General features: G+C 35.5%; 1 protein-coding gene across 1 annotated transcript in view; it reads right to left on the bottom strand.

Moving 5' to 3' along the window:
* Positions 1-24,089, bottom strand: part of LOC113060464 (cysteine-rich motor neuron 1 protein-like) — a 100,227-nt gene that overhangs the window by 38,117 nt on the left and 38,021 nt on the right. Inside the window, exons 3-5 of the mRNA XM_026229391.1 lie at positions 8,530-8,772; positions 6,730-6,850; positions 5,895-6,016 (exon numbers count right to left, since the gene is read on the bottom strand). Coding sequence (XP_026085176.1) covers positions 5,895-6,016; positions 6,730-6,850; positions 8,530-8,772 — 486 coding nt within the window. The remainder of the gene's footprint in view (positions 1-5,894; positions 6,017-6,729; positions 6,851-8,529; positions 8,773-24,089) is intronic.

Raw genomic sequence — 24,089 nt, 5'->3', positions numbered from 1 at the left:
TGAGTTTTCATATGCGTCTTTTCGGATTTGTCATCCTAAAAATCTGTCATGCACAGAACAAGTTGTCAAAACACCTCTCAAAATGCTTGTTACGAATGTGAAAAATGCGTAAAATTGAACCCAATCCGAATTTTTTTATGATTGAAGAAAAGTTACAGAGGCAGTGTGTAAATGTATTTGACACAACGTGAGATCGTATTTATTTTTTAACATGCAAAAATATCGGATTCAAATATCAGACTTATTTATCAAAATGAATTTGACATGAACCGAGAGTCATGAACCAAGAGAAAACATTACCGTCTACAGCAGCGAGAGGGCGCTCTATGCTGCTCACTGCTCCTGTAGTTTACCACTGAGCAGCATAGAGCGCCCTCTCGCTGCTGAAAACGGTAATGTTTTCTCTTGGTGCTTGGTTCTAAATAAATGCCACTTATAGTCCAGTGCGACTTATACATGTTTTTTTCCTCGTCATGACGTATTTTTGGACTGACGCGACTTATACTCAGGTGCGACTTATAGTCCGAAAAATACGGTATGTACATCACACAATGCTATTGTCTCTATTTTTGATACTTTCATGTTGTTGTTTTTTTCTCCACTCACTGCATTCTTGTCTCCACTCAATTCCATTCCAAAAATTATACACTAATAAGCCATTTAAATGTTGTCTTTTTGTTCTACAGGAGAAACGTTACCGTTTGTGGTTTTCTCGCATCCTTCTGCAGTGTATTCATCTGTTGTGTCAATTTGTGTATTCCACGACAGTCTCAGGAAGGTCACTCATCTAATGACGTTGGTGTGATATCTTTTGAATATTAATCAGTTTCTGTCCATCCAAGGGGATGAGTTCATTTTCCCTGTTCGTCGCTCCTTCATGTTCTCTTCCACCCCCTCAGCTGTGGAATATGAAATCAGCCTCTACACTGTACACAGCCACCAGTGGCCAGATGTTCAATTAGCCTGTATTTCTGTTCTGAGCTTTGATGCTCCCCAAACTGCACTCCGGCCTCAGCGCTTTGTTCTCAAATCAGCCTGAGGCTAATTTTACTGCCCGCTGTGACGACGACACACAACCTGGCACCTCACACCACACCGCCGTCTATGCTTGCTTGTTTATATACATACGTGCTTGGAAGGAAGGTGACTTGCAAAATAACGAATATGGAAAAGCGAGTCCTTGGTTTGCACTCGCTTTCCCTTTGTTGGTATGTCTTTCATCTATTGTGTGCCCCAGGCCTGGCTATAGTTGAAGCAGAAAGGAAAAAAAACAACTATAGGGGAAGTGGGATTGTTTTCATGGGTCCCTTTATTCAAAGCACCACTCTTGAGCCTTTGTGTTTGGATGGAGCCTTGATTCTGTTCTTACTCTTGGTGGTTGTCGATCCACAAATATGGAAAAAGTCCAAAGCACGACATACGGCCTGGTGCTCGCTGATGTTTACAGCTTTGATTTCCTGTGGCTCTTCATCTAAAAGAGTTCTCCACCACCTGCACACAGCTCTGCCCACAGTGACTATGGGGTTAAACTCTCTCTTTCTGTCCCAACTCTCAATGCACGCTTTATAAGTTAAGGAGCACAGTGTAATGTGTATGTTTGTGTACGGCTGTGCACAGGAGGCACAACTCAGCTTTCAAAAAGCGATATATCACAATATAATATATGAATAACAATATATTTGTGTGTGTGCGTGCTTATATATATATATATATATATATATATATACATACATACATACATACATACATACATACATATATATATATATATATATATATATATATATATATATATATATATATATATATATATACATACATACATACATACATACATACATATATATATATATATATATATATATATATATATATATATATATATATATATATATATATACATATACACATACACATACATACATACATACTGTGCATATTTATTATCATCAATATCCTATCAGAATAGGATTGGTGAGATGGAAAAGGGCTTATTTTAGGCCTTTATGTTGCTTGTTAGGAAAATCTGACAATGTTTTTATATATTAATTATCATGGGCTATAATAATAATATGTATGTAAATAGTATGTACATTTAGCTTGAATATATTTTATTAGGCTATAAATATGTGGCAATGTTACAGCTCCCCCTTAAAGCTCTTGTCTTTTCTCCTTTTCCATCTCACCAACCCTATCCTGCTCACAGGTGATCAGAGTGGATAGTGCACTTTGTTGCATTTTGCAGATTTTTATAAAATAACTTCACTTTAATATGCTACAGGCTCATTTATTGGTAATAAATAATTGATAATAAATAATATTGATTATAATAATAAATAATAAAATAATATTGGGCTTAATAAATAATAAAATAATATTGGGCTTGTTTTTAAAGATGCAGTTGCTTATTTGTCTCACGAGAGTTGGAAAGTGACATCACACTAGCATCAATTGTAATAGGCTATTAAATGAGTGCTTCTTGTCCCAAATAGCACGTCTGCAAATGTGAATTTATGCAGCAGCTTAATATATAAGTAAATGTTGTGTTATATTTTAGATACATAAGGCTACATTACGATAAGGATACATTATTGTCTGTTTTTGCTCAATTGTGTCAATGAAAATATAACATAGTAAGCGACAGCAGAACTGATGTGCATCTCTAAGAAATGTAGCATTGATTTGTTTGAATCGACTGAACCAACGATTCAATGACCCTTTCATAAAGAGAGCAGTTTATTTCATTTCTGAATGAATCAGCAGTTTGAATTAATCGAATGAATGAATGACTTAATGACTTTCAGATAAAGACATGTACCCCCACTTACTGGCAATTTTAGTTTGTGTGTGTGTGTGTGTGTGTGTATTAGGGGTGGCACGGTTCGCTGAAAAAAAATCAGAACCGTTCGGTTCACCCCACAAGGTTCGGCACGCGCTGGGACCACGGTTCAACTTTTAAATTTGACAAAGCATCTGTATGGTTTGCTGGTTTGTTATAAATAGCACGTAAAACAAACTGGGTTCAACTAATATATGTTTCTGTTGATGGATGCAAGTGATACTTCACCTAAAAAAAATTCTGTCATCATTTACTCACCTCCATGTTGTTTAAAACCTGTATAACTTACTTTCTTTTATGGAACATAAAATAAAATAATGAAGAATGTTGGTAACCAGAATAAAAACAAGAATGTTGGTAACCAAGCAGCAGAGATGTATAAAGTACCAGAGAACCATACTTGAGTAAAAGTACAAGTGCTCTATCAAAAAAGTGACTTGAGTAGAAGTAGAAGTGCTCTTTAAGCACCACACTTAAGTAGAAGTACTAAAGTATTCAACATTTTTTGTACTTAAGTATTGCAAGTAGTCTATTTTAAAATTTACTACTCAAGTACTGAAAGTAAAAGTAGAAGTATTGTGTTATGTAGCTATTAAAGAAAATAGTCAAAAGTTTGAACATATTGTTTTTACTATTTCAAATTATTAACCTAAAGGACAATAACAATTCCTTTGACTGTAACTTCTTGTAAACAAAAAACGGTTACTAGGGTTAGTTAGCCCAACTTGCAAAATGATGTCATTGATAACTTACCCTCATGTTGTTTCAAACCCGTGAGACATCAGAGGGTCATTTAGAATTTTTTGAAGCATCGAAAATACATTTTGGTCAAAAAATAGAAAAAACTACGACTTTATTCAGCATTGTCTTCTCTTCCGTGTCTGTTGTAAGACAGTTAAAAACAAAGCAGTTTGTGATATCTGGTTCGCGAACGAATCATTCGATGTAACCGGATCTTTTTGAAACAGTTCACCAAATCGAACTGAATCGTTTTAAACTGTTCGCGTCTCCAATACGCATTAATCCACAGATGAATTAAGCTTAACTTGTTTAATGTGTCTGACACTCCCTCTGAGTTAAAACAAACCAATATCCCGGAGTAATTCATTGACTCAAACAGTACACTGACTGAACTGATGTGAAGAGAGAAATGAAGATGAACACCGAGCCGAGCCAGATAATGACTCGTTCACGAGTCAAGAACCGTTTCTGTCAGACGCGTCCGATTCGTGAACCGAGGAGCTGATGATACTGCGCATGTGTGATTTAGCGTGAAGCAAACCGACACACAGAGCGTCTGGAACCGAACTGATTCTTTTGGTGATTGATTCTGAACTGATTCTTAATGTTATGAGCCAATGTGCAGTCAACGCCAATGACGCCATTGAATCGAGCGCAAAAGAATCGGTGAACTGTTTTCTTCAACTGGTTTACTGAATCGAACTGTCAGAAAGAACTAACGTTACTGGTCATCAGAAAACCGATGCAACCAGTTCTTGACTCGTGAACGAGTCATTATCTGGCTCGGTTCGGTGTTCATTTCTCTCTTCACAGACAGCAGTTCAGTCACGCTCAGTCTTCTTAATCGCTTGATTCGCTCAATGATGTGCCAGCTTCATCAAACCTGCCATCTACAGTTCTGGCAGTGGTTTGTAATGGAATGATTCGTAACATCATAATTGTAACGAGTAACGATGCAGCACATAAAAAAAATATCGGAGTAAAAGTATTAAACTCAGCGAAAATATGTACCGAAGTAAAAGTGGAAGTAGGAGAAAAAAATAATACTCTAGTAAAGTACAGATACCGCCTTTTAGTACTTAAGTACAGTAGTGAAGTAGTTCTACTTCGTTACTATACATCTCTGCCAAGCAGATATGGTTACCGGTGGCTTTTAATGTTTGAACCAAAAAAATACAGATATGTTTATCAACTCATCTTTTTTTATGTTCCATAATTTATGTTGCGGCGTTATAGCCAAAATTTTTTATGTGAAATAAATGTTATGTTAAATCAAATGATATATTTTTTCGAACGCTAGTTGTTATAATGTCGTCTTGATACTTTACTCATTTAACACAATAATGGCTTTAAATGATCTTTTGGGGGTATTTTCACAGCCATTTTAATTTAATTAATCATCACATCATGCAATTAGAAGTAGATAAAAAAAATTAATTGACTGAAATTGTAAAAAAAAAAAAAAATTAGTCATACACACTTTTTTGTTACTTCTTAAAGCAATCAGTCTTAAACCTATTGTTATATCGTCCTCTCTTACGTGTGTCTCTCGCGTTGAGAGTTTCTATTTTCCTTCCACACTTCTCACACACAAACATATACTTAAATTATAATGGCGGCCTAAGCCTCTATTTTTGGTACCACCATTTCTACAAAAGGTGTCTCAAAAACAGGTGTGAATTGAACTTGGAAGTTTGTTTGAAAAGGACACACATAAATATATTTTACAGATTGTGCTTCTATATTTTGAGAGTTTGCTCTCCGAATAAATAAATAAATAAATAAATAACAGAACAACGATTTGCAACCTAACTTAAAGAATTCATAATACAGTATAAATAACAGCTAAAAATCCCCCACAAATATCAAACTGAATAATATTAACTTGAAGATATAGGTATAAAAAGGCATCCTATCTTTAATATGATTTTTTTTCATGATACATTTTAACATAGCTAAAGCTATTTTCTTAAATGATCAGAAAATTACTCTTAATGTAGCTCTAACTACAATACTCAGCCAGCATTCACTTATGCCCTGCAGACACACAGAATGAGTAATTTGGGGAACAATAATATAAAAAGACATGGCTTTTTGGGGTTTTCAAACCATTAAATGTAAAATGAATTAAAATGCCATCCAATTGACATTAAAAAACACTGCAAATTGATTTTAAAAGAAGAGAAACTGATGTAGTAAAAGCATGTATTTCCAGTAATGTTCTATCTGAGCTAATGGCACTAAGGCAGACTAGACGACCTTGCCAAAGCACCTGCACAAACACTAATTAAGACACACATAAAACAGAACCTACCGTTGACGCACTCAAACACATCGCAGCACCTTCCAGGTGTTCCATCACCACGGGACACGACCTGTGAGGAAGTCCCTGCTGAGCACTGTGGGACGGAACATAGGCCGGGCAAACACTCACATCTGAGTAACAGAGGGAGAGAAACAGAGAGAAAGAGAAAGTGATGCTGCTGGTGGTTGGGGGCGGGGGGGGGGTGTTTGTCCTACCTAATTCACTCTCTTCTGTCACGCTGAAGTTATTAACTTTCAGTGCTAAAATAATAAATATGAATACTCTGAGACACACTGGGACTTGAGAACCAGTGCTAAACTACTGAGCAATAATGTTTTTGGACAATTGTTTTGCTCTAACCTGGATTATTAGCATGAGACAGGTGTGACGTCTAATCTAGACGACAAGTGTGCAACAGGTGTAACATCTAACCTAACATCTGACAGCTATAAATGTGTATAAATGTATAAATAAGGTTTAAATGTGTGTGAGTCAGGTGTAACTGTGTAACCTGGAGTGTGAGCATGAGACAGGTGTACATCTAATCTATACTGTAACAAGTGTGATGTCTATGAAACATGTAACATCTCACCTGGATTGCGAGCATGAGAAGGGAAATGTCTAACCTAAATTGTGAGCACCATATGCTTCCAGGAGTGTGAGACAGATGTAATGTCTAATCTGGATTGTGAGTGAGTGAGGTATGGCACCTAACCTAGACTGTAAGTGAGACCGGTGTAACGTCTAAGTTGAAGTGTCAATATGAGACTAACCTACGTTGTACGCATTAGACAGATGTAACAATCTAACCTTGAGTGTGTGTGAGGCAGTTATAACATCTAACCTGGTAGGAAGGGTGCAGCAGCCATCTGCTGTCAGTCTGACCTGAGTCTCATAGCTGTCCGCCGGACACTGGACGGGCTTCACCGGTGGACACTCTACTGTGCTGCAGTCTACACTGAACACTGAACACAAAACAAGACATAAAACATGTATCACTTCTCATCAAAGCCTGTAATTAACACACCTCATCAAACTCTCATCCAAGCACATGATTTACCTGTTATAAAACACTATAACACTTTTAGAGTGCTAAAGTCATTATATAATATAGGCTAAGGTTTGGTAACACTTTATAATAACTTTAATTAATAAATAATTCTTAAACATTATATAATGCTCAGATAACATTCAAACAAATCATTATTTCATGTAAGTTAAAATACTTACAAATGCCATTAACCTTAAATTCCATAAGATGAAGCACTTATTAAAAAGCATCAATTTGATTATTACAAGGGAAAATTGTTCAATCTTTCTATATTATATTGTTTTGATAAATGAACTAATTTTTTTTTAACTTAACTTGCCATCCTTTACACAAAATGTGTTACATTAGCTAAAAGTCCAATGCCCATAAAGGTACTAATGATTAGTAAACATTTATAAACATATGCAGATGATGAATAGTTTCCACTTTAGATTGGGTACTGCAAAAACATGAACAAATAATTAATAGGTTATTTGTTAAGATGTGTAAATAGAGGTCTACACAACAAACAAAGACCAACATATGAAGATCATATGAACTGGAAGTTTACTCATATTTGTAAGCATGTCAGTTTACATTAAATAATCATATGCTAGTCATTAGTAAGTTCATTAGTAAACATCAAGAACATATTTCTAGTGAATATATGTGAATATATATTAACTAATGGTCTGTTAAGCACTTATGATGTTTGTTAATGATTTATAAATTAAGGTTTTTATAAACTGGTTTAATGTTAAATTAAAAAAAAAAAAAATGAAATCTTCCCAATAAAACCAATTCATGTAAACTTTTTTTTTTTCAAGAAAAGTCTCTTTTACAAAAACAACCCGAACACATATGTGTCCTATCTACTAAACTGTCTCTGGAAGCAGAACCACTCATGCATCTTCAACAGCCCATGGCTTTAGCGTGTCTCAAAGGCTTTGGCAAACTCCCAAATCACAAAATCGCTCTCTTTGGTGTATTGGGAAATTAATTACTGTTGCTTTTTTTATGTTGTGTTGAAGCCAAGAGACTATCTCTGATCAAGGCTGCCATATTGCAGCAAAATACAGCGTGACAGAAGAAGATATATTAAAATTAAGGTACTATGACAGCATCATGAGGTAACCTGCAAAGAATTCAAATCTATCACTACCCGGTTTCTGGTGTGGATTCCCCAGACTCTACAACAATCCATCTATTTAGCAGGAAAAGAATCTGATACTGCAATAAAAGTTGACAAAGCATTGGTTTTTTTATCTGAGAAAAACCAACATAGAGGAATATTTTACCCAAAAATGAAAATTCTCTCAATATACACTCACCCTCATGTCATTCCAAATATATATGGTGCTTGTTTTTCACAGAACAAAAAAGTTGAAGCTCTTTAAAAGAACATTTACACAGTAATTTCCATACAGTTAGGGATGTAAAAAATGGACATGATGGATATAAATGGCGTGCTTTGGTGAAATATTCCTTTATACCATACTAGCGTAGGCTGGTTCAAACTGGTTTGGTTGCTGTTCTCCAACAAAACTAGACTAAGGGAGCTAGTTGACCTACATGATGAATCCCCACAGTTAACATAATGCTGGACTTTATTACCTGGTTTGCATTCGTAGAGATCACAACACTCGCCAGGTTTGCCTGAGCTCTTGGATACAAGGATGTTTAGGTGCCCGGGCTGGCATACTTTCCTCAGACACCCGGCTGGGCTACACACGCAGCGGCTGGGCAGGGGGCAACATTCACCTGGAGGAGCATAGCCCTCGATCAATATAGAGTCCTCAGGGCAGCGTGGCGAAAACTGTACCTCACATCTCGCCTTGGAGCAGTCCGGCCTTTCCTCTACAGAGAAAAAGAACACATTTTTGTCATTTCTGATGCTCAGCTACGCTTAATAGTTATTCTTTTCTTGTGAGTAAAATTGGCAAGTAAATAAAGATACCCAGAGTTACACACCAGCGACATTATTAAGAACTGCAATATGGTTTAAATTGAATTGTAAGAGCGGTAGACAGACTGTTGCTGATGTAAGTGACATACACGATTCAAATCAGAAGCCAAAACGATCTATTAAAGAAAACATCTGTCAGGACTCACACCACACATTTTTTTACTCAAAACTCCATGTGGTTATACATATGCGGAATATTCCTCGTATTAAGCTTCCAAATCAAATATACGAGGTATTTGTCTTCATGTTTTTTTTGTGACAGGTAGCGTTTCACCAAGAGACAAGACTAGTTTGTCATTTACAGTATATGAGCTGTGCACACTGGCATGCTGTTTGTCATATATGCATGAATAATAATAATGATAATAATAACCACATTGTCATGAGAACAAAAATAATATAATTAATAAAAAAGTTTCATCTGAATGGTCAATTAGAGTTTTTTTAAAAGACTCTTGTGCTCAACAAGGCTGCATTTATTTGATCAAAAATACAGTAAATATTGTGAAATATTATTGTTATTATATATTAATATTGTTAATATTATATTAAAAATTTGTAATTTATTTCTGTGACGCAAAGCTGAAAGTTTAGCAATCGTTACTCCAGTCTTCACATGATCCTTCAGAAATCATTATAATATGCTTATTTCTTATTATCTGTTGAAAAAGTTGTGCTGCTATATATATATTTTGGAAAATGTGATACATTTTTGAGGACTATTCGATAAACTGAATAGCATTTATTTTAAATAAAGTAGTAAAGACAAAAAAATATATATATTCAATGGAATCTTGCTGAATGAATATATTAATTTCTTAAAAACAAAAAACACAACTTAAAAGACCCCAAACTTTTGAACAATAGTGTATGATAATCATAATATATATATATATATATATATATATATATATATATATATATATATATATATATATATATATATACTATTTAATGGCAATTAATTCTCCATTCACTTGGTAATTACATGGCGTTAAAAAAGTAAATAAACCCTGTGTAAACATATTTTCTCAATTTCTTCCTAAAAAGACATTATAAAAGTAGAGCTGACTTATATTTCACTACCTTTAGCAGACAGATGATGAGCGGCTGCTTCACTCATTTATTTTGAACCGAATATTGACCTTGCAGGTCAAAGTTTTATGAACACACTCTATCTGACCTTCCCTCATTCAAGGGCAAGGCATGGTTGCTTTTATTCGCTCTTTACAAGAAATGAACAAGCTAACAAAGAAAGAAGGCAGGGAAATTGAAAAGAGAGTGAGAGACATAAAAAGGGCCACAGAAAATAAAACTCATGTTGATGAAATTGAATGAATGGCAAATGTTGTTTGATAACACTGGGCGAAGGGGTGTGTAACAACTGTAGATGTGGCACTAGTGTTAAAACATAGGCGTCAAACTTGGCTTGGAAACACCAAAAATATTACATTACACATTAGTTTTATGTGAAAAGATATAGAAATTTAAATATATATTCACTGTAAATAGTTTCTTGCAGTGAGCTATTAAATGCTGCAATAAATCTCTGAGTCAGAACAAATCAGTCTGATTCAAGTTTGGTTTCATCAACCAAATCATTGAAAAGATTGGCATTTAAGGACAATACTATTTTATCTATTACTGTGCCGAGGATTTATGGTTTCAAAAGACTTGGAGAATGTTACATGAGCTCCATAGTGAGCTCCATAGACACTTTCATGGCACTTCTATGTGTTTAATGCCCATTTTGAAATGTAAAAGTTCACCATTATATATATATATATATATATATATATATATATATATATATATATATATATATATATATATATATATATATATATGTACATATATATATTTCTTCCATGGAAGAAAGTAAGTCATCCATATTTGGACCAACATAAGTGTGAGTAAATAATGACACTTTTCAGGTGATCTATCCCTTTAAAAGACGCAAGTCTATTATGATCAAACAATTACTCTGAAATGATCAATAGCAAGTCAAAATGCACCGCAGGGCAAAACCACTGACTTTGTTGACTGAGGTTACATACTACGCAAGCATTACTCTGACACTGACTAATTAACTGCTAAACCTATTAAAGGTGATGTACCCAAGCCATTAAACACACTGTTCACTGCTTTGTTTGATCATGTAGCAAAATTATATCTGATGTATGAAATGCACGTCTTACAAAGAGGCCATGGCCTATCATTGCCTTTTGATGTATTATGATGTGTTAGGAAATGAGAGTCCTCCATAGAGGTACTCCTCTTTTGACAGAGTGGGTGTAATTACCTCAAATGATCGACAGAGAGAGAACATAATGCTTGTGCATTCACAATAAAAGCAGTGAAGATAGATACCTCTTTAAAAAGCTCCTCATATTTAAGCACTGTGTTTATGTGTCATTATACAAGCGCCCAGGCTTTTTGTTCTCACCAAGGATTTAAGGACAATTATGACAGCATTATATTTTGTTTGCTAGAAAATGCAACTTGAATGTAAAATGACTTGATACACCACGATGTGATGGGTGAAAATGAGACGAGAGTGAATAAGTGACATGCTGAAATGTCAAATGAGACATGTAGCAGTCACCAAATGAGACAGAATATCACAACGCCTTGCAGGGATGGATTTGACATTTCATTTAAAAATGTAATGTATATATTAGATACTTTTAAGGAAAGTAACTTTCATCATTTTGTGTGCTGACTGGTAATTGAACCCATGACCTTGGTGTTCCTAGAGCAATGCTCTACCAGTTGAGCAACATGAGACAGAAACGTATGTCTTATGATTTTACATACTTGTTCTTGTTATTACAGTTCATACAGAATAATGTGTAGATGTTTCATCTACGGCTCTTAACAATTTTGCATTTTCATAGTGGATATGACTTCATAGTGAATAAAACTGCAGGAGTTCACTTAAAGTTCATATGTTTATATGGGTCTCCAAGTTGCAGTTTAAACATTTTCCAAGAAACCACCACAAATGAAAGCTCCTCCATCCCCGTTCATCTTCAGTACTTCCTCTCTTCTCTCAAAATATTCAACAATCCCCAACACATCAACAAATCTATCCTTCAGCTATAGCATATGTGTTCTCTCTCTCAAGAGTGCACTGCTGTAGATAAACAGCCTTTAATTTGGTTTTATACTTGGAGCACAACCCAGTGTTGATCCACAAAAGCTTTGCTGTGTACTATACATAGATATTACTTGGGAATATTTTTTTACCCCAAAAGAATTATGGGAAATGCCTCAATTGACTTCCCTCTAACTGCTGTGGGCTGAAACTTAATGTAACCACAAAACACACTGATATCAACTACGGTGTGAAAAAACGCATCTAAAACTGACTAGTTGGTAGAGTGCCTTAGTTACAACTTAAGGAAGCAATGTACTGTTAAAACAGGGCTGGTAAATGTTCTGTTTCTTAGTAGACCAAACATCGGTCTAAATATGAAGGAATTATGAAAGAGATGAATTTAACATAACTTATTTGTACGATACCCTGATATTGCTAAAAATACTAAAATGCATTATTAAAAAACAAAATACATACATTATATTATAGGGAATAAAACTGTGGAGGATTGGGAGTGTCATGATAAATAAATCTTCCATTAAAAGCAGAACAAAATGTCAGTATATAAGATTAAGTTACACTTTTTATTGGACATTGGTATTTTTTTACCCACAGTTCTCCATAATAAATATTATTATTATTAATATTAATAAAAAACGTAATCAAGTGTATTAAATTCTACAAATTGTTATAACATTATAATGTACAGTATGAAAACACTGTATATAAATATAAATATCCAAATGGAAAGTGAAAATGAATTAATACTGATTTTAAGGATTGCTAAATATTACATTAGGCAGTGGCCAATACATACACAAAAAGTACCAACTAACATGGATTTTAAAAAGTCGGTAGCCCTTTATTTTACAGTCCTGTTCCTCATGTACATACTATGTACTTATTATAGTACTTACAATAAATATGTAATAACTAGGTACTAACCCTGAACCTACCCCTAAACCTAACCCTACCCCATGTAGTTACCTTGTATTACCAGAACTTTCTTAGATAAATACACTGTAAGTACACTATAAGTACATGTTAGTACATGTACTGTAAAATAAAGTGCAACCAAAAAGTCTAATATTTGCCAATCAACAGTAGGATACCAATATATATTTTAACAAAAACAAAACTTCTTATGATACCAAGATTATGAAAATATATAGAAATAATTAAGACAAACTAGTCTACTGACTACTATCAGTAGTCAACCATCATGATGACCCATCTGTTTGCAGAGCTGTACTGTTTGCTCTCTTATTAACTGTGAAAGGTGAGGAAAACACTTCTTCACAATGACCCCCTCCTTTGCTATGATGAGAGCTACCACTTTTTTTTTCACAGCCTTCACAGTGATTTCTCTTTTGACAATGACAGCTGTCCACCACTGATCGCATGGACCTGGTTGCCAGGCATCTGCTGCTGAGATAGAAACAGATTGTTACATATAAATTCAATCTGGGAGCAGCCTCGACCCCTGGGTTTATCATACTTCCACCTCCTGAGGACAGTTCCTATGAACACACATCTCCAGCCTCTCACCATAATGAAGTACAGAAACACCTTGCATGGTGAGAGTGCACAAAAGAACAGTAATGTCCAATACAAGCTGGAAATCTATACGGTTCACATCTATGACCAAAACACAGGGAAATGAAGTTTAGACATCTTGTTCACATGGAGCGCGTAATTCCGACCACTGTGCATAATTATTATTGCCTATAGAAAAGCTGTTCTTTCAAGCATATCATCAAATCAGTTTTCATTGATGGAGACAGGGCTCTGGCTGGAAGAAGCAGGTTGGCTTGGCACTGTAAAGTCATTATTTGATATTCCACAGAGCCAGGGTATGTCATGCAATGTCCTACGTGGCAAGGGAGACAAGGGAGAAAGTGGCAGAGAGAAGCAAAGCATGGAGAATATGGAAAACCCAACAAACTGCAAGTAAACAAGCAGAGATCTACCAAGTTATTAAAACCAGAAAGGCTCATGAGTGTAGAAGGGGTTTCATTAAGTGCCAAATACACACATGTACAATGAGCTATTACTTTTACAACGTCATACCATTTTTACCCAAGCAAACAAGAACATCATGATACTGTTTGGCGGTCCTCACACTGTTAAATGTCATGTATTTTCTCTGGTTTGGAGAATAAATCTTAATACGTGATAGCTGTAATCTTGTTGTCTTGTTGTGGACCTCTATTACTCTCCACTTCCAACCCACAACAACATTACATGACAGGCTTAAATAAAAAAATAAAAAACTTTTATCTTCAATTTCCTTAATAAGAATGCCAAGAAAACAGTAAAATATGTTCTATCACTTTGTAACACTTTGTTACACTAATTTTATTTAATATGGATTTATGATTTACCTGAACCAAACCCAGGTTTTTCTTTTCTTTCTTTGATACATCCATGGATCATAGAGTTAAAAAACATTAAAAAAAATTTCAATTTATCATAAAAAAAATTATTCAGAACATCAGTCAAACTCCATTTAAATGCCAAATCTTCAAATTAAATGACAGAAAGAGTAATGCCTTGCTTTACTTTTTCAAGGCAAATGTAATTAAATTACAGTAATTAATTATTTAGTAATGTATTACACCCAACACTGTGATGTAAGAGTATATTGGATTTAAATGCAAATGCAATCTTATAATAAAGTTCCTTTATTGGAATCTACTTTTCACATCCATAGAACAGTTCCATTGTACAAAAGGTTCATTATAGTGGATAAAAGGATCTTTAAGTTACACTTCACAATCAAAATGTTCTTTTAAGAAAACCATAATAGTATGACATTCATTCTTTGATATTCAATGCAAACACCTCCTTTTGGAACCTTTATTTTTAAGAGTGTGCTCCCATAAACACACTCAAATGCATTCCCCTTCAAATTTTCAAACTGGATCCAGACCAAACCAGCAGAGAGTACACATAAAGAGAAATGAATCAAAATGAGCGTACATGAATATGGCCCTCCGATGGCTCATTACGGGTACTGGTTAATTGAGACAGTCAGAGAGAGCATTTTACAGTTCAACAACTATCCACTCCACAACACCCTGTCCCTGGAGAACACCACTGACACACTCCAACCAACCCATTACACACATCTGGCTTTGGAGAGCCTGTAATTGTCCACATCTGTAGAACGTCCATGGCCAGCAGCGAGGGTGATTGAAGAGCAACTATGCACCAGCACACACGCGCGTTGTGCCACGGTCCACATTTGCTGTGTAAATCATTCCATGCTCAGAGGTGCTGTTAGCACATCATCATCATCGAGCATCCATATGGGCACGGCAACACTTTGTCCCTGTGCCTTGTTTCTTTGGCAACCATTTACAAGTTTGTTTGGTGAGCCCTCGCACAGTGAGGTGAGAAACATCTTAACACATTTTCAATATGACCCTGTAAAAACATTAGGTGGGATGAAAATGGTTGCTGTAAGAGGGAGAGATGTTTTTGTAGGTTATGTACAGTGCACATGATGTAAATTTCATCATCAGTATGCTACACACATAGTGTACATGCACAGACACATTTTTCTAAGCACGCAAACTCTGTATGATTTTTTTTTGTACTAATAAGTTACACAAGGTGGACTGACCAGTCCTTTCATAGTCAAAGAAGAAACAGAGGAGATGAAACAACAAAACCACTGGAGACCACAAAAACAATAGACGGGGGTTAGAAGAGTTGGTTAAACTCTAGTTTAAACAAGAATAAAAACACGTTTTTATCGCTAATAACCTCTGGAGACAAAAAGCGCACTGGATAAAAATGTATTTGTCAAGTACTGTACACGTTTTTGTGGATGCTATTAAATAGTAGTATATTGTCCTGTGAAATACGTTCAGTCTTACACATATGTTTTTAGGGTTTTTAATCAAAGTTGTTTACTCTGGTCTTTAAAAGGCTCTTGATTTAACATTTGATTAAGCGAGTAAGTTAAATAGTTTCTAGATAATTTCCAAGATTTGTGATGATTTACATTGCATGTTGTAAATTGTCATTTTGTTGTCAAGTTTATCTAGTCAAAACAAAAACAAAAACAAAAAAAACCTTTAAGAGTTTGCGTCAAAATTTAAGTTTACTTTAGGCTTTCAAAGCAGGCTATACATTTAATGTTCGGCTAATATTCAAGAATGGCGAGTGAATTAAACAGGTTCTAGCCAGTTTTCCAGACTTTTGTGATGGTTTACATTGCAGTTTTGTAAATGAAGTCCTTTTGTTGTCACCAAGTTTATCTAAAAATATACTGTATAATAATGACACATTTCTGCCATTACAACACCAAAACCAATTTTTGAGGAACAAACTTGATGGAAGGTTTTCATAACAGATGGCACCCTTTCACTTAAAAACTTCAACATTTTGGCATTAAATGCGGTACGAGTACTCTAAATTATCATTTAGAGTTTGTAAAGACACGTTTTGGCATTTCGCTGTTACCAAGAAACATGAATGCCAACAGTTTAACAGTACCAACCACAGATGTATTATAGCTGGCAATTGTTAGCAAACCTCCATTGACAATGGTGGCATGCTTTGTTTGGTGCTTATTAGCAAATGCTTTTAAAATGTAAAAAAAGAAAAAAAAATACTTAATAGAATAATGTTAAATACAGTTTCATAAGAAATGTTTATGTCTAGTAAATTCTCAATTTACCGCCCAATAACAAGTCTGGTGAAAAGTTAATTTTCTACAAGGCTATAGTTCAGTTCCCCTAGGGCAGGCTGAAAGATGGTTTGGTTGAGCAGACGATGAGAAAACGAGGTGAGAGTGAGAGCGAGGGGAGTTCAGGGACCGGTTTTACAGCCAGATAACTCGCCTTCGCTGTGTAAGCCACACACCCCAGTGAGCACTTTACTCTCCATTAAATGACACAAACACTGACCCAGTGCCTGGTTTCTCTCACAATACAGGCTTCTTTACCAGACAATAAGCTCAACATTACAGTCCACTGATGGGGAATCAGTCAGCTAAGTGCCATTGAAAGGATTATTGCGGTTATCCTGAAAGTACCTCCTCTTTGGGATCTGTGCGTTCAAATAAGAAAGCCACACCAAAAGCACATCAAAATGAAAAAGCAGCCCCCTGACAGCAGATCCTGTTTTGGAACAGGCAGTGCTGAGGAATAATGCTTCTACGACACAAGGGGGATAAGGGAGTGCCGCCAGGTGTGTCTTTGCGTCACCACACAAACTCTATTCTGTGACAATCTGGTCACCGTTGACGAATAATGCCCAGTGCAGGGAGTGTCTGAAACAACAGCATGTCTGTCTGTCAATGCTGAGCTCCCATTAGCCCCATCAGCTGCTTTTTCATGACGTGTTACATTCCAATTCCAATGGAGAGGATGGTTGGTTTGTTAAAATTTTGGGTCTTCGGAGGTGACTGTGTTACACTGTGCTGTCAAATGCCCTACAAACTAGAATAAAGACCGATCTTGACCCAGTCAAGGCGCACAAATTGGGATTATTTGGTATCACCAATGGGATTTTTTTTTTTATCAGCCTACCTGACACTTTAAATATTATAGCTCCAATACAAACTTAAATGATTTATTCTGCTGGCAAAGTTTTTCAGGTTCTTGGTACTAAATCTTTGCACAGTTTTGTTTAAGGCCTTAAGTAGTGAGTAAACTCGATTTCCTAGAGAACACCTGTTTTGCTCTCAAAATTCTATCAAATTTCAGATATGCCACTTTCAAAAATGTACATTTTGGTCACTTTAAATGCCACTTAGACACATGTGACTGAAACAAAACTCTTTAAAGTTTCAATGAATCAGGAAAAAATGTGACCATACTGAAAATCTGGGATTCAAAATTGTAAATTAAAAAATATTTCCCTATATATCCGCTAAAAATGTATAAATTAAAAAACAAATAAAGTTAAAAACCTAACGAAAAAAAAGATGACAAACTCACAAAATATTACTAAAATTTTTACTAATATGTACATTTAAAATATAAAAATGAATGTGCCAAGGTGCTGTAAATCATGACACAAGATGCTAAAAAAGTAAGTAAATAAATAAATACATGTTTTACACCGTAAATTGATTTAAAAAAGTGTATTAATTTTAATGGTTAAAATAATAATAATAATAAAAGTTCTTGTGAATCTCACTCAAACTTTTGTTTCTCACTGTATTAGCTAACTGTTGCATACTGGGCAGAATCTAAACAGAAGCCAGGGAAAAAGAAAACCAAGGTACTAAAATTAAAGTCCACACAATTGTTCTCTTCACCTGAGAACAACCCCAGGATTTAAATACACTTGACTGGTCTGTAACTAATTCAAAGCTGAACGTCTCTTGAGATGCATGCATGTGCCTTGAAGGCCTAGCATGTGGTGCACTTTTCATTGCAGGTAAAAGCTGAGCACTCCTCTGGCAAACACCATCATCTCACTGACAGCCAGACCATTGTCTGTTAGGAGCTTGACACCATAGCAAGTGGAAGAGAGAGCAAGCTGTGGACAGACAAAAAAAAAAAAAAAGAAAGACTCAAGACTCAAGACACAGTGGGAGGCAGGAGATAGGAAACTGCAGCAAAACAGAGGCAGAGGATAGAGCGAGATAGATGTACAACACCACAAAGAAAGCAAGGAAAAAAGAAGGGAAAAATAGATGGATTGAGGTGTCAGAAAAGAGAGAAAGAAGACAGACAGACAGACAGAAAGAGATCTGCAGCTCTCTGGCCCATAGCCAGGCAGGGTAATCTGTCTCTGACTATGCCAGAAGTCTTCATGAATAATGCAGCCTTATTCCTAAACTTAGTCCTGCCTGTAATCTGAATAGCGGCAACAATTTTATCCCCGGGTTGCTGTTCCGCACAGTCACTGCTGGGCTTTGTTTATTTATTTATTTACTTTAGTTCACCCGTAAGATCACAGTCATTTCCTGATGGCTGAGCTCCCCGTGCTGCGTGGACATGAGGCACTGATGAATTACAAGGAGGGCTAACTCTCATTTCTACCTTTATTCTTTCTGTGTGTGCATTAAAATAGAAAAGATACATGAACTGTCTCGTAAAGAAATGTCATTGATTTTAAAAAGAAAACAGTGTGAAATGATATTCAGCATAAAAAATTTGAGCCTTTAAATCCATTGAGATTATATTGTATATTTTGCACAGCCAAATTTCCATGATTCCATAATTTTTTTTTTTATCAAAATGTACATAAATTAAGATTTATTTATATCAAATTAGCTGATTTTTTTTAGCAATTTGTGGAAAAATTGATACTTATTACTGAATAGAGAACAGCATTTTAAGCAATTTAAATAATATTATAAATGTCTTTATTGTCACTTTCATCAGTTTAATGTATCCTGGCTAACTAAAAGTATTAATTAAAAAAAAAAAAAAAAAAAAAAAAAAAACACCTTATATAAATTTAAGAATGCTAAAAATGGATACACACACACACACGTTTGTTTTTGTGAAAAGTGGGGACATCCCATAGGCGTAATAGTTTTTATACTGTAGAAACTCTATATTCTATCACAATACACTAACCCTACACCTAACCCTAACCCTCACAGGAAACTTTGTGCATTTTTTACTTTCTCAAAAAAAAAAAAAAAAAAAAAACATGCTGTATGGTTTATAAGCATTTGAGTTGTGTCCTGATTTTTCTTATCCAAATAGACTGCTATTTTGTGCACTATAGCAGTCCTTTAGCTATGTTTCAGTGCAGAAAATAAACAGTGCTATTTACAGTGATAGCACAGCTTAGGTGGCTTAGGAGAAAGTTTGTCATATTTAAACAAATTTCAGAAGATTAAATCTCTCAAAACCTGGGAGCTGAGGTGTAGCAAAAAGTACACATACTCCACTCATCTGCTTTCTGCTCTGTGAAACGCACCAAGGAGTGAGAACAACACCTGGAAAACACAGATAGTGTCTCAGTTTCTCCTTCCCTACCTGCCAGGTTTACTGCGTGTGTCTGTGTGAGAGTGAGTGTGTCTGTGTGACTTTGTGTGTCAGTATTTCTGTCTGTGTTTGAAGGCTGTAGAACTTCAGGAGCCAGATAGACAAGTCTGTTTCTTATATATATAAACACTTAAAAATGTAAATGCATAGCCACTGGATTTGGCCTGGAATGCAAAATGAGTGATTTCATTATCGCCTAAAACTGTTTCAAACATTCCACTCCTCCAGAACCTTTTTTTTTTTTCATAGCAAAAACCTCCCCCTTAGCACATATTTTTTGTTTTGTTTTTCAGGTTAAGACAACAGATAAGAGTAAAATGCAAAGAGTTCAACGAAAAGGAAAGAACAGATCTTTCAAAAACCTCCATCCCCTGTTATACTGAGCTACATGGCTTACCATGTTAGTTCTTTGTGATGTAAAATGAGATTTCCCAAACAAATTCCTCCACTGATTAAGTGTCCCTCTAAAAATGAATACGCAAACCTTGAATCTCAGCTTTTGAAACACTGCAGCTAGTCATTGTTAAAAATCAGTTCATCATTTGCTTTGCCTGTTCTGACTGCATACAGAGTATCTTAATAAACATCATTGATTTTCTACAGCTTTCTCGACTGTCAAGTCTACATATGTATCGATCGCAACAGTCGGGTCACAGCACCAGATTTAGAGAAGCTTCGCAGGCAACTATCTAATACAGCAAACACCTGTACACTGATAGAAATCAGCTGATTATCGATGAACCTCATAGAGAAACAAATCATAGGATGTAGCTCTTACAAAATAAGACAAAAAGGAAAAGACTGAAGCTGCAAAACAGCAGTTTATATACTGTTTCCTTCTGGGAAAACAAAGCTAAAATCATCAGATTTTTATCAAAGGTAGCTTTACAGTCCATGGTTTGTAGCAAGCAGTGTTTAAACAGTGTCCACAATAAATAAAAGGAAACTTTAAAATATTTGTTCAAATTAAATGTACTCTGTGTTAGGGCTGCACGATGTGTCGTTTAAGCATCGATATCGCAATGTAGGAATCCACGATAGTCACATCGCAGGATGTGCGATGTAGGCTGTCGTAGTTGATCCATTATTCATTAACTGAACGGCCCTTGACGAATGTGATTCGAGGATTAATTTCACAGCAGTTTTTAAATTTTAAGTCCTGTGAGTTTAACAGGGCAGAGAGAGAGAGAGCGCGCGAGAGAGAGAGAGCGCGCGCGAGAGAGCGAACGAGCTCCGGCCGCACGCTCACCATCTTCAAAAAAAATGAGCGCCGTCTTGCTCTCTCTCCCTCGTGCATATTAATCAATTGACACAATGTTGTTGATGTTTAAATAATTTAATGAGAATGTAATTGTGCTCACCCCATTTTTGTTTGTAAGAAAAATTCTTATTAGATTTCATATCGCAATATTTATCGCAGAAAAATAAAATATCGCAATGTAATTTTTTCCCAATATCATGCAGCCCTACTCTGTGTGTTCATGTAGGTTTCATATAGTCAAAAATTACAACAAGATATAACTATAATACATTTTCAAGATTTTTTTAAATGATTTAATAACACAAAAAAGTCATAAAGTAACCATCAGGTAGTGTACACATCTGAATCATTTTCCAAAAATTATAGCAATATACTTTGATTTTATGGCCAAAATAAATTTTCATTCGGAAATAATTACACACTCAACTTAGAAAAAGTGTTTTAAATCTGTGTATGTATGAACTGAAATTTTTGAATATATTATTAGACATGACACACAATGTGCATTACATATGGTTGACAGGGTTTCCATCTGACAAACCAATGGAAATCTGCTCTGTCGCTCATATGGTCTAGCAGGGTTGGCCACAAAGTCAACCTAATAGTCCATCTTGGACAAGCAGGTCAAGGCTGGTAGAGCACACACACACACAAATGGTCAACATGTTCTAAAAACAAGCTTGACCACCTTCAGCTGGTATGAATGGGATTTTCCAACAGGGTTGGGTGATATTTTCAAACAAAATGTCTGGTACAGCCTTTGAAACTGCACGTTTGGTTGCATTCTGAGATTTCAAGATACAAGGGGGCAAATTTCAACATTAGAATGAGAGGTTTCATGCTAAAAAGGATACTAGTTTTGTGATCTCACGCTGGTCCACTTTAGAAAAAGTAGAGGACTTGACAGGAGAGGAGAGGAATGTGGAAATACTTTCAGAATGACTCAGTACTACACTCCACAACACATGATGGGAAAGGATTTTGCCCATTTATGCCAGTCTAATTCTCTTCACTCATTGTAACCAGTCAGTCCTTGGGTCTGCAGCACCAATATTCATCAAAAGTAAGACTAAGAGTAAGTGAGTGAGTCGTCTTGGGTTAAAGGGAGCTGGACCATGATATGAGTGGTTCAGATGGAATAGAAGCTCAGCCAAGAGTGTGATTTAAAAAGGTTCTGTTTACAGCACCCTGTGTAAGAAAATGACTTGAGAGGCTGCACAACACTGGGTTAAAAATGAAACGAGAAGCTTAAGCTTCTTGGCTGCAATGGCTTCATTTCTATGATCAGGTCGCTTGAGTCCCAGATTTTCCAGAGCATTAAACTTGATTATGGATAACTACTTTGTATGGTCTTTTTTCTTGTTCATTGCTCATACGTAGAGTTTGAAGAAACCCAAAAAGTTAAACATCAAACTTGGGTGTGTAACTGATCTCACTGAAGAACAGAATGATATCTTATTTCCAATGGTTTATTTGAGAAGAGGTGCACTATAATGTAAGCAGCTTTGAGTGTTTTTTTTTTTTTTTTTGCCTGATGGATGATAAAACATATTGTGTATTTATATTTCATTAAACCTAGAGACCAAGCCATATCACTGCATTTTTATCAGTCCTATCACGACATCTTAACAAAAACTAACCGTGGCTTTTCTTAAAATGTCATGCAGGTCTGAAGAAGTCTTCTTTATGATTTTTCCCAGTTTTTTTTTTATTTTTATCATGTTTCTACATGAATTTGTTGGATGCACCAAATGACTTTGAGATGAAGGGCATTTACATTAACAAAATACTGTATTTCTGTGCAGTGAATCATACAGAAAATAAATGAACAAATAAATTGAGTTAAATATTCCAAACTACATTTCTTTCAAGAATTTCAAATTTTAGCTAATTATGATACATCATTATGATATCAGGACAATTGTATCAGCCACCTCACAAAATAAATAAATAAATAAATCACAACTGTAAAAATGACAGTTAATATTTAAAAAATGAAGGGGATTTGACACTTTTAAAAACATTCACAAATTCATAAAATATTAAGGTAAACGTATTTTCTTTTTTTAAAGCCCTAGCTGTAAATGGCAGAGCATTTAATAAGCAAAATAATCAGTTGTTAGCTAACTTAAAACTGTTTTTACATGATTCTCACACATCTCGGCGGCCTTCCTATGCTTCGAAATGCAATCTTTGATATAAAACAGTTCATGTAAGGAAGGAAACAAAACAATTCTGTAAGCTGACAGAAAAATATGTGACGCAAAGTATGATTCATTACCAAAGTGACAAAAGAAATGCCGCAAGCTCTAGAGATCTCATCTCCACATTATTATAGGCTGATAAGACTTGCTTTTAATACAGGAACCAATTACAAGGAGCGACTCTGTCTGATAAGCCATCTGCTCGAACATCCAAATACTCCGACAGTGGTATTACATGATGAAACACACAAACAACGAACGGCAAAACACTTCCCAATAACCTCAAACACTGCCAAGATAACAAATACACTGCTAGCAGCTTTGTAACAATGCTTCAGGACAGAGAGTTGACTCTGCTGTCTGCTCCGTCCTACACTTTTTTTTCTCTCTTTCACTCTGTTCTGACACTTGTTGGCCCCATTGCTCTCTGTGTTTTCCAAACTGTCCTTGATGCACGACATCCCTCTACCTGCTTCAACTCCACACTTCCTGCATTCGAGGCATGTGGGCAGTCATGCAGAACGCAACACCACTAGTCCTCAAAGTCACAAATGATTTCCCAACATGTGTTCTGCTGGGTTATTAATAAATGCGGTGGCATGAAGCAAGGCCCAGCTCTGGGCAGGAATAGCACTAAAAAAATTTATACGGACTGGAAATCAACAGGTCCCAAACA

This window comes from Carassius auratus, chromosome 42 (genome assembly GCF_003368295.1).
Source record: "Carassius auratus strain Wakin chromosome 42, ASM336829v1, whole genome shotgun sequence".
Taxonomy (NCBI): Eukaryota; Metazoa; Chordata; class Actinopteri; order Cypriniformes; family Cyprinidae; genus Carassius; species Carassius auratus.
This window is presented reverse-complemented; position numbering and strand designations above follow the sequence as displayed.